General features: G+C 42.6%; 1 protein-coding gene across 3 annotated transcripts in view; it reads right to left on the bottom strand.

Moving 5' to 3' along the window:
- Positions 1 to 664: 664 nt before the first annotated feature.
- Positions 665 to 12,631, bottom strand: part of FAM107B (family with sequence similarity 107 member B) — a 54,550-nt gene continuing 42,583 nt past the window's right edge. For all 3 annotated transcript variants that reach the window (XM_082751538.1, XM_082751539.1, XM_082751540.1), the window contains exons 2-4: positions 10,129 to 10,312; positions 5,812 to 5,965; positions 665 to 3,816 (exon numbers count right to left, since the gene is read on the bottom strand). In XM_082751538.1, the coding sequence (XP_082607664.1) occupies positions 3,700 to 3,816; positions 5,812 to 5,965; positions 10,129 to 10,256 (399 nt within the window). In that variant the 5' untranslated portion in view covers positions 10,257 to 10,312 and the 3' untranslated portion in view covers positions 665 to 3,699. The remainder of the gene's footprint in view (positions 3,817 to 5,811; positions 5,966 to 10,128; positions 10,313 to 12,631) is intronic.

The raw sequence follows: 12,631 nt of genomic DNA, 5'->3' as shown, positions 1-12,631 counted from the left end.
CATTACCCGTGGGCGTTCTTCCCATCACTGTGCTGAGCATCCAGCTCCCCACACACACCCTGGAGATGTCAGTTCTGACCCTACAGATACGGCCCCACCGAAGCTGTCCCATCCCCAGCCACCTTGCTCGGTTCTTTATCACTGCTCTCCCAAGTGCCACCTGCCCTTCTGAGCTATGAGAGGCATCCGTGGCTCCTGCAACAGCAACCAAGACCCCCGGGCAGCAGGCCTGTGCTCACAAAGCCCCTTGACAAAACATTTTGGCTCCATGCGATCCGAAAAAGCACACAGAAGGAAGACCATCTTTTCCCCTGGATCTGCAGCTACAGCAGATCAAATGTCCTCTGCTCCGTTTTCTTTCTTTGAGCTGGGGTGAAATATCAAAGGATAATTCCAAACAGGTTTGGCTGTGCCTGAGCAGCCTCAGCAGAGCAGAGGGCAGTCTCTCCACCAAGCCCCAGAAACCCAGAGGCAAACCTCCTCTGCCACCTAATTTTAGCAACAATTTTGCATATACAAACACAGTTGTAAGGACCCAGAAGCCACCACGCTCTTGATACTCCTGCCTGTATGCCATGGTTTAACAAAGCTGGGTTATTTCAGGGTGGTCCCCGAGGTTTTGGGTCCAGCAGGACGTGACAGACAGCACCGCACTCTCCGAGCATGTAGTAGATTTTATTAAGCATAGCTTTGGTTCTAAGTGTTCCTCGTTTCTGTAATACTTTTAGTTAAAAACAATTATACAAGAGCAAATACAAAAAATATTAAATTATGAAAACAAATCCATTAAGGCTCCCTTTTTATATTTATATATATTTATATATGTACACTCAAACAAGTGCAGATATTAACAGAAGGTTAAAGCCACAAAAAGTTCTAAAAATTTACTACTGTACTATCAAAAGCGAGAATTTTTAAAAAGTTCTGCCTTATTAGAGGCAAAAGTGGTAAAAGTGAGCCATTTCCAAATCGCTGAAGTATTTGCAGGATTGCTACAAATCCCACAGAGCTAAAGGGCAGGCTGGGAATCACTTACTGGCAAGGGGTTTCTTGAGGAGCTGCACAGGACACTCGTGGTGTGACTGTTGGGTTGCCCCTTCTAGCCCGATCCTGACTTTAAAGACAAGCTTTTGCTTGTCAAAATGATGTGGGTGGCTTGATTCCTACACTACAAGGTCAGCAGGGTTCAGAGATGCCGTAACAGACACGCTGATGTTGTGGCTGTACGCAGAATTAACTCCAAGTGAAAACAAAAAACAAAAAATCTGCTTCACACTGGATGTACAAGGGAGTTCCCTGGCCTCCTGTGTTTCAGAAAGAGAAACTCCGCCTGAATCACGAGGTGATGAGGACAGAAAGCAGCAGACTTTCAGCCTCGAGCCCAGCACTCACCAGAGTTAAGGAGCAGCCGGTGTCCCCCCTGACTCTGGTGGCATGGGGATTGCACCCACCTTCTGCTGTGCCTGCACAGGAGGACAAGGGGCTGAGAAGAAATGGTTTTCTCAAGCCAGGGGAGGGTTTCCTCACCGATTTGAGACGCTTCCATGCTGAGCAGGAGGTTAACTGCAGAGTGGAAGCTGACAGACGTGAAGTGTTTTAGGCTGGGGATGGCTAAAGGTGAGCGTGGCATGGAAATCCATCACGTAGCACTGCCTCAGCCATCAGCAGTACGAAACGAACTCCATCAGTGCAAGTGTTTGAATAACGTGCTGCCCAGAAAGGAAGATCCTCTCCTAACAGAGGAAGGAAGGGAAGGAGGGAGGGAGGGAAGCATCTGCAGCGCTCCAGGTGTTCCTCTGTTGAGAAAAGACGTGGAAAAGTCTTAAATTTGGCCTTTGTCTGCTGCATGCCCCTGATCAGAACGGCCTGGGAGAGCATCTTCACGTTTAATCTCCCAGACGTGAGTCACGCTGCAAATCTGAATCAATGGCAATACACTTACTGCAATTCAATTTGCTCGTGATCTGATTATGCCCTCATAACAAATGCCTGGATCTTGACAAATTGAAGCCTGTAACTAGGAAACATTGCTAATTATGAGCATTTCGTCCCAAGTGCTGCACTGAAATTGTATTTTAAACATCCAATACTTACAGGAAAGGCAAAAGAAAGCAAAAAACAAACCAACAAACCCTCCCCCCCCACCTTTACAACACAAACACGCCACTGTTGATATCAGGGAAAAGTGTTCTCCGACAGTTATGCCCAATGTAATTACAGAGTAGAAATTATTTCGTTTAGCATCCTAAGGCAAAGCCCATGATTAGATCCCCAGCTGATAAGGATGAGCACAGCCTCAGCGAGAGCCAGGAATACGCCAGTCGAAGAAGAGGAGGGTTTTTCCCCAGACTCTCAAGATAGAATATCTACACCCAGCCACACCAGGTGAGAACCCAGCCCTATAACCCTACGTGAGTCACCTGTTCCCCCCTCCTCCCCCCAGGCTTCCCTGGGTGTCTAGTAGTCATAAGCATGAAGGATCAGATTCTGCCATTCCTCTGCAAGCTGAGGAGCATTTATTTAACAGCAAGTCACAGGGGCAACTCGCAGAAAGGCAGAAGGTGACAGAACTGGACCTGAAGACGCAGTGGTAACACATTTCCCCTCTTCTTTTAGGACGGGATAAAGTGAGGTTCACTTTATGCCTCGCTTTAGGGATTTTGTTTCCATTTTGGTAGATTGCAATGATCAGTTTGGTCTGGGTTCAACGCTGCTCTGTTGCAGCGATTGCAACGAGTTCCTGCAACAACTGAGCAGGGACTGAGGGCAGACCAGACTCCTCATTTCAGCTGAAGACGTCTCGGCGAGTAATGTGCTAACACCGCGTTCAGGCCAGCGTGTTCTTGGAGGAGAAAGGCCACGACAGCAAAGTAGGGAGGATTGCAAAACACAAGGACAGAAGACAGGTCGTTTTGCATTGAGAGATGAGAGAGGTAAATACACAGGTAGCACTGCACAGACCTTCACACAACATTTCAAGGAAGAAGTTTGAAGACACTGAGAAATCAGCTTCTGGATTCTCTCTGGTGAGAGGATCATCAGATTTCTGCTCTTTCATAGCCCAAATTCTGCACGTTCAACAGGGAGAACTGGGCTTTAAGGCTGCTCAACAGTTCACTGCTGGTGAATTTTAAGCATTCCCATCTGGCCTACACCTGCCTATCCCGGTGGGGATGGGCAGCAGCGATCGTCATACCTCATCTCCTCCAAAACTTGCTAAAAATTCCGACCGAACACAAATTATTGTGATACGCACGCAGGGTGTAGGTCTGGATGGAGGAAATTTACCTGCACAGAAAAGTTTCATTAAGATACCACAGGAGGACTTTTGTTTTGTTTTAAAGCAAAATATAATCTGTGTATCTCCACTAAACTAGGATCACAAGAGATAAAGCAGTGCAACGCTGAAGAAACTTCCCTAGTATCCCTGGTTAAAATCTCAGAGTGAGCACTTCAGAGCGGTCCGTGACACTGAACTGACAAGCAGACTCCTCATCCGCCAATCTCAGGACTGCATTTGGCAAGTCGATCCATTTCTGTTAAGTCTTTTTAATCCACGCTTCCCAAGAATTGAAAATCTCATCTTCAGTGTCAGCTGGATGCTTTTCTTCTCCCTCTTGACAAGGAAATCTGAGACAACTTGCAAAAGCCTCTCTGCAGCCACCACAGGAAAGCTGGAAGTCTTAGCAGGTGCTGGCTCTAGGAGTCTGGTGCTTCTGTTGCTTCCTGGACCGTCCTCCTCAAGTTGCCCTTGACTTTGACAAATTCAGGTGCATTTTCCTGCTCTTCCTGTATCTTCTGTTGCTCCAGTTCAAGCTGAAAAGGAATCCACATGTTAAAAAGCGTATAAAGTAGATCATTGACATAAAAGGCTAAAAGCTAACAGCTTCAATAACTGGCCATGCATAACAATTTAAACTGCTTCCTTTCTTTCTTTCATGGAAAAGGTAAAGTTGTATTTCTTTGGGAGTATCTGTTCTCATAAACCATCAGTCTTTTCAAATCCTTGTCTCCAGCTCATTCCAGCAGGCCTGCAAATGCCTTTGCCAGATGGACAAAAACTCTGCTCGTCCAGTAAGAGCATAAGATGAAGCATTTCTGAGGAAGTTCTTGGACATCTTCATTTAAAAAAAAAATAAAAAATTAATTCCCTTCTCTGGCTTTCAGAACAGGACGAAACCAAATGTGCCTTGTGGGAGAACACGTGTGAACAGCTACTACTGAGCATACTTGCTGAATTTATTTCTGAGTGCCTAGGTATGGATTTCTGTATCTAACTTGACCATCTTTTGGTAGATCTGCCTTCTCTATCACAGAGATCAATACAGCTCCTCCTTGGCCCTTAGCTTTTCATTTTTTGAAGTCCATTCACTGACATTTTTGACCCAGTTGAAGCTCGTGCTCTCAAAGTTACCCTGTGCGGTCAGACTCTCTGCACTGCAGGGCAAAGCTATGTAGTGCCAGTACAGAGCATTACCCACTGCACAGAGTAAGGATTGCTTGGCAATCCTCAGTGAAGGCAGACAGGTCAGGTCACCAGAAAGGAAGAAATAACCCTTCAGAAAACTAACAAAAGCTTCTGAAAGGAGCTTTTTCTTAGAACAAACCAAGGTCTCCCTGATTAATGGGGACGATGTTGTTGGTTCTGTTTAGCTCTCTGAAAGAATCTCTCCTTTGTCTCTGGTTTGCGGACAAAGAACATGCTCTGTTACATGACATGCTCATGACATGCTCATGACAACATTCCTCCATGTGTCATGTTAATTAATGACATTCCCATAGCGCTTACAAAGTCACAACATTGTTTGCAGGGGACAGGCTTTTCCTCTTCTAAGAGAATTCTCTTTTCTACATACGTCCTTGGGTGGCTCAATTCCAAATCAGGCATCTTTTGAAGCTGGCCTTATCTTTCTAAGAGCAGAAAGGACCAGTGACAGGACGATATACTTCAAATTACAATAGCTTTCTCCCCCCAAAAATATTTCTATGCCTCGTTAAAAACTATAATAAAAAACACTAAACCTAAACATTGATTTGACTACACCTCATTCTCAATAGAGTTACTCAACTTAATTGATTTTTGTCAAGAAAAACTGGAGATCCTGTTCTAAAGCGTTCATTTATTTAAAGGTAAATGCAATGTTTTATGCACGCTGACTTGTTTGATGGGGTGTTTCACTGACAAAAATTTGCCTCTCAAGTATGCAAAGTGCCTTAAGAGGCACAGAGACCTTTGGCTGGCCCTGTGCTTAGCAGTAAGCTTCCCAGCAAAAGGTTGCAACTCCATATAATCTCTCTACTTGGGGTCTGAGAATGTTTTCCTTCATTTGGAAAAGCCAACAGACTCATTCATTCAAAAGAGCTTTTGCAGCCTTAAAAAGTCACGTAGTTTTTGTACGCAACCCAGGAGAAAGAAACAATCGATGTTTTATTCATCAGGCATCTAGTTTTGATGCACTAGAGTCTCACATCCAATCTTAGTGATCAACTCTTGATATAAAGGCTACAGAAGTTGGCTAATTCACCACAGTTTCAATGGTTACATGTGGCCAGTGCTCCACAGACACTGCTGTTGCTCCAAACAGGATTCATTTGACCAAAGGCAGAGATCTACATGGAGTTCCTAAATAATATGTGAAAACAAAGAGGTAATTCTAGAGTGTGATTTGAGTCACTGTAAAAGAGGTGCCTGTATTCAGTCAGAGGAACCGCGCCAAAAATCTGCTGCTGCTTCTCTCCTGTCTACCAAGGGAGCATGGGGTGCTGAGCTCAGAGGGAGATGTGTAAAGTTGGTGCTGTTTCCCATCTTACCTGCTCCAGCTTCTGCTGCCGTTTCAGTAGCTCTATTTCCAGGTCGGACTTCTTCTTCTGCGCCTCCTCTTCTTTTTGCTGTTTAATAACTTGATCTCGTTTTCTTTTCTCCATCACCTTTTGTAGCTCTGGTTTGTTCTGAGGTGCAAGACCCCTTAAAATTAAATAGGAGGAGTAGGGGGGCAGGGGAAACAAGGGAGAAAGAGATCACTTTTAATACACGTAAATTCACACAGAACTGTATGCAGGTTTTCTCCAGTCAACTGGCTGCCTATTTAGGCACTTTGAAATACAAATAATTAATTAAAAGGAAAAAATGGGCAGAAATTTTATTGGTTTCTAATCTAAATCCTAAACTGAAATTTAAGCCATGTTATTACTGAGAATATTTCCCTGCAACATGCATGCTAGTATTTCTCCGGGATAATTCACTGCCATGGCTTTCATAGTCAGTCTTCGTTCTGCTCTCCCCATTCCAGAAAAACAGATTAAAAAAACATCAAAAATCAAGACACTAGCAGGGCTGGAAACAGATTTTGGAGGGAACAACAGCAAGGATTAAAAAAAACACTTCCCTTGACAGCTGATAATTCAGATTGTGTTCAGACAGTCCTACACAGGGTACTATGTGCAGAGAAGACCACATGGGCAGAACTAAAACACGGTGTCCCTCTGGATTTTGTCACATTTTTCCTGGAAATCATGAATTCTGTCTTTCCTTGGAAATACGAGAGCTTTAGGCATGCCTGGCTGCCAAGTTATTTCCGTTGAGAACAGTGAGAGCTCCCAGGCTACACTGAAAATCACACAGAAAGAGGCTAAGACAACAAAAACCCCAAATAAAAAAAACAAGTTGCGGTCACCTTGGAGACCAGACAAAGGACGGAGGATCCTTCCTCTCACAAGATTTCAGCTAGTACAGCAACTGAACGCTTCGAGTCCCTTCAGCACAAAATATTTTCCAAGCCAACTACTACAAAAAGACCCAACCCATGCCTGTTCTTGTCATCTTCCCTGTGACGATTATTATCTGAATACATCTGGCATTAAGTTTAATCAAGAAATTCAATAATCTGCATAAGCTTTCAAAAAACAGTATTTATACCCCTTCCCTACTTAATATGTGGGTGCCTAATTCTTCCGTAACACGTGTATCTGACTGCGTGTTTAATAATGTATTCAAATACCATTTTATGGTGCCATCTCTGACCAACTCCATATATTATGTGCCACTCTATCACTGTACATCTCCTGGCAGCAAAATCAAATATTTAGCAACACCAAATGCTGCTCCATATTTCTCCTAATATCTCATTCCCCAAACGCAACAGAAGCTACAGGATTGTGTTAATATTTTATGTTCCGTGCTAATTTGTAATGGCTAAAATATAATTAAAATAAGTCAGGTAGAGAAAAGTTGGAGCAATTTGATTTTTGCCGTTATTATTACTGCTGGGTAAGTGAGAGCTGGATCAATGGGAACTTCCAGGCTGCTGACTGGCAATAAAGATAGCCACGAAGCAGATGCAAGCTGCTAAGTAAGATGACTTTTTCCTGATTTAGATGTGCTCTAGCTATGATAAACACCAGCAGAAGAACCCTCAGCCTGATCAAATGGGATCGGCAGTCAGATCTGTAAAAAATATCTGAACTTGCTTTCACTCCCATATTTAGAAGGGACAAGCAACAAATAGGCTGCTACTGGATTAACTGGGAGTCTTGAATCACCTCTTTATGATTTTTCTGTCAAAAAAAATCCTAAAAGTTTAGTCTAGAGTAAGCAAACTGTGCTATACCACGCGTTAGAGCTGATGGGGTTAATGTCCCTGCAAGAGACCAGTCTGCAGAGCTAAGGCCGTGTCTTAATAAGTAAAAATAATTAACATGAGTGACCTATGCCTTGAGTTACCACTACCTTGATCTTCGCATCTCCAAAACATCTACCACTTCTGGTAAATAATGATTAGTAAAGAACTACATCAGCTCAAGGTCCAACAGACACTGCTTATAGTAGGCATGAAGAAGGTATGTTGGCATGGGGAAATGCCTTCTACCATTAAAAAATGCATGGCATAAAGCACAGAAGCCTAACCCTCTTTTCAAGAATATCATTTTTTTTCTGCTGGCGAAACCCTCAAAAAAGTATTGCATTTCTGCACCAATAAATACAAGTCTCAAATTAACAGCTGCAGCTCACCACCATCACAATAAAAGAAGAGCAGATACTGAGGGCAGCACAACTGTTCGGTGTAATAGGATATTCTTCTAGAAGAAAACAAACTCCACAGTTTTCAAGTGCTTTATACTTTCCTACACTTTAAAAGGAAAAAAAAAGACAACAGCACAGACTTAATTTAGTGAAGCCTCCACATCATTCAGAGCAAGGTTGTAATTTGGGGAACTTTACACCTTTCTTTCTTTCCATGCCTATAAACTTCGTGGTGCTAGGAACTGACTTTGAAGTTTAATCCCGTTAACAAAAAAAATAGGACTAACACCTATTTAGGCCACTTTCTTCCAATTCAGTTGATACTCTGTAAAACATTTCTACTTCAACACTAAAGAAATGCTGTTCATTTAGAATTAAGTATCAAAGCTTAGCATTTGTGAGGATTTTGCTATTAGAAAAAAATAGAAAAAAATACCTTTTTTCCTCTCAAAATACCACCATAGCAGATGGGAAAAAAAGAGATGTTTTCAGAATGAGACTTTTCTGACAAACACAAAAATCCAGCTGTCCTGGAGTAGCCAAAGCAACAGCCGTAATCCCCTGGACCATTGGAATTATCGGAAGAGACGTGAAAATGGTCATTAAATGATCTACTCTTCCACTGGATGTAACTGCCCAAGGAACATGAGTTCCAAGGTCTAGATTAGGACTCAAATTATGTATGCTATTAATGGATTCATAAATCAGATTCCTGAATTGTAAATTCTAATTCATCTGCCAGAATAGGCAGGAAGACACCAAATCTTCCCTTATTCCTGCTAGGATGGCCATGCAGGATTATGCTTTTGACACCAAGATAACAATTAGTATCTTGGCCATATCACTCATTTACATAGATGTTTGTTTCTGTTTGTTTTTGTTTGTTTAAATGGAGGAGTCTCACAGGCCTGGAGGTTTTTTTTCTCTCCTTTGTGTAGTCAGGTGCTTGTTCTCGTAGTATCTTTTTCAAATGAGTCCTCCATTGTTGGAGAGATTTAATAACAAACCCTCAGCTACCTCGAGGCCGAGTCCCTGTGTCTCAGAAGTTGATGAAATCAAGTTCCAGCTCTTTACTTCTTCAAAAGCAATATATAATGCAACAGCTGTGCATCCCACCCCGGAAAGGAGGAAGCACAATTTGCATAATATACAAAGAGACACTTGTGCGGCAGCAGAGCAGACCCCCGACTACCACGCTGCATTGTAAGAAAGATCAAGTAACCAGAGAACAACTTCATATGAAACAAAATTTAGGATTTCTTTGACTAAAAAGTGGCCCCATCAATTCAGGGTGTACTGGGAATGGTGAAAACACGCAGATTTGATGATCAACATCAAATGTTCAACAACTGAATTTTGTCAAATACCTGATAAAGTTTAGAGTTCAGGACAAATTACAGTGCCTGAAATAAAAAATACGATAGGGGAGAACTGAACTGCTTCCTCATGAAACCAACCCTTAGGGAGTATTCATAAAAACAAAGTGAAAAGTATTTTACAAGAAGCTTTTACAGGGCTTCACCTATCAACAGCTGATCTTGTGTTCAATATCCTCTACGCAGTCTGGTGGTGGACCAAACATGGAAGGCCTACAGTTGGATCAACACCTAGATAAAACAGTGGGGCAGCCTACAGCTTTCTTACACAGCTGTGTAAGAAATTCTACCATTTTTTGGATTTTTTTGGTCTACACAGGTTTGGCTGTGAGTTTGCAAATACCCCACCTGGAGCTGGTGTAGGCACCACTGATTGTACAACAGGAAACAATCAGGGGGCAACATGGGCAAAGCTTTTACACTGAAAATAATGATCCTACATTACAGTGATAGCAAAGGTGTTTGAAAATAAAATTAACACTTCAATTGTTAATTTAAATTAACAATTAAAAAAAGAAAAGAAGGTAAAATTATCACAGAAAGAAGGACCAGACCTATTTATTAAAATTCAAGCAAATACCATGGCTGAGAATCAGTCTTTTCTTCTACAAGATTTCAATCAACAAAATGCACCTGCTAGGTTTTGGGTAAAATGTGTCATTTTGATGAAACTAAACCTCAAGCTGTGCTTTTGGGGTCAAGGGATGGCACACATGCGTTTTAGGCTTTTACCTTTTCTGGTTCATAAGCAGCTCTCTATGGAGATCTTGATGATTCCGGGATGACTTCACAGGATTAATTAATTTCTGAGGTCTAATTAATTCAGGATTGTCATCATCTATGTAGTCTGGTTCAGCCATAATCTTTCTTGGAGTGGGATACGGATCTTTGGGTTCGGTGTCCTTACTCACAGTATCTGCAAAACAGAGGGAAGAGAAGAACTATGGTAAATCTCCACTGAAAGGCCTTTAAAAGATGTCTTAAAACACATCAAGGCAGCATTCTCCACTGATAACATTTATGCTTTTCTACATAGATTTTGTCTGTAGTAAGTGAAGGTGCTCAGAGCAAACATCCTTTAAAACAGATGGCAATTCCGTAAGGTTATCTTTGAAAACCTTCATCCCTTGATTGGATGCACAGATTCCTTCCATCCTGAGAACCAGAAATACTTGAGGTTAAGCATGCAGAGAGCCCTACTGATTTTATTAAGTCCACCAGATGAAACATTTTTGTATCAGCAATGCTAAGATCCAAAAGATGTTTTAAATAGTGACTATATCAAATACCACGAATGCTCATCAAAGCCATATAAACACTCATTTTCTGCCATCAGTCTCACGCCAGCTATGAGAAAATACCTCGTGTCGGTTAGCCCTGAGCAGTACCAAACTAAGCAAAAGTGTCCAGGTGAAAATTGCCAAATTTGCCAGTGCTGGGATGGGGGCTGGGAGTTTCTGAGCAGAGTGGTCGGGGAGAAAAAGTTGGATGTGTCTTACGGCCATGTTTCACCCAGCGAAAGTCTACAGAAGTCCACTGATCTGAAGCCAATAAAACCCTGATGACTTACATCATTTCCCAATCTGGCATTTTCCTGTCCTAGCACGGAAAACGTAAACACCAAGTCACAGCACTTTTAAGCAACAGATGACAAGCAAGCACCTACCTGCACAAAGGCCAAATATCCAGAATCATTGGAAAATTCATGCCTGAAGAAACTTGGAAGATTTCTATCAAAACTAATTTAGGTCTAAATGTTAGGTCCCCAAGGCTGCCCCCTGAGCAAGCCCAGCACCCTCAGCTGCTCCAGCCCAATGCGGTGGCCCTCAATGAACTGTCTCCAATCCTAATTGCATGTCATATGAAAAAAGCCAAAAAAAACACCCAAAACACAGCCTACGTCTCAATGTACATCACCTAGCTCCATGCCATGAACAAGCATGTACAAGTGTATCCATCACCAATGCTGTATACACTTTATTTCATTTTTTTTTTTTTATAAGGATGCAGCAGTTCATATTTCCTTGGTGTTCACATCAGGTTTTTCCCAAGTAAAACAGCTTGGGGATTCAGAGTGCAGGCTTGTTTTGGATATAACCTTTGGTTTCCCTGTGTTCCCCTCTCACTTCTCTTGCACTGAAGGACCTGTGACTCTTCCAGCAGGCATTCATCATCCACGATTCTCCATAAAAGCACACCAGATGACCTGCTGCTTCTTTCAGACGAGCCTTCCCTTTCCTTAGATGGAAAACAGAATCACCCACAACTGTCCTGGACAACGTACTGCTCTTCCAACACGAGCCCCCAAAAAACAATTGGATTCAATCATTTCTCAGAAAGCCTGATGTCATATTTTGCAGCATGTAGATCTGGTTTTGGCAGTGGCTTAAAATGAAGCCTATTTCTTCTCCTTTCTTCTGTCCCATCCCTATTTTTAAAAGCATGTACTCAGCTCTGAGGTCAGGAACCGCAGTTTCCCAACATAACGTGAACTCTCCTAGCAGCAAACGTGAATGAATAAAGCTCCCTGGAGGACTGGGGATGCTTTCCACGTGTGATTGGGCTGGAACTGATTTCAGCTAGGATTTCCAAATGAAGCCAGCAAAATAGGGCACCTGGCTCCCACTGGGTGAATCCCCTCACACCTTCTGCAAGCCTTAGCTTGAGGCTCCTTCCACTCATCTACACATCGACTGCGAAGGCACAACCCATTTCGGTGACTCACTGCTTACTCCAGCGCACGAGGACGGAGATGTGGATCCGGGTCTGTTTTAGCTGAGCTTGTTTCCAGTTTCATACACCCGCTGATTTGGCAGGCGCTTCCTCGGTGCGTGTTCTGAATCAGCTGTGGCTGCACAAGCAGCACAAAAGCATCCACCTGCAGCGTCTCGTCCTGCCTGAGTAACTCACTCAGGCTTTGTCCCTGCCTTCTTGGAGATGAGGATTTTTTTTATTTTTTTTTTTAATCCAGAAAGAATTAACTGGGGATCCTGGATTCTGAATTTTGATTTTTTTTTGGATTTTGGAATTTTGAATCCTCAAACAGAACCACAAAACTACTTCAATATCCCACCAGGCAAAGAAAATGCCCCCATATAAAAATCACCTGAAGGATCTTCCAGATAGAAATGTAATGTTTTCAGATGCCAAGATGCTTTCAGAGCAATGAAGAAGAACCATAGTGACACCTTCACCATGGAAAGCCAGGAATAAGCCACCAAATACTTGCTTTCCA

This window comes from Aythya marila, assembly GCF_965140915.1.
Source record: "Aythya marila genome assembly, chromosome: 1".
Taxonomy (NCBI): domain Eukaryota; kingdom Metazoa; phylum Chordata; class Aves; order Anseriformes; family Anatidae; genus Aythya; species Aythya marila.
Note: the sequence above shows the minus strand (reverse complement) of the source record. Positions and strands in the feature narration are given on the sequence as shown.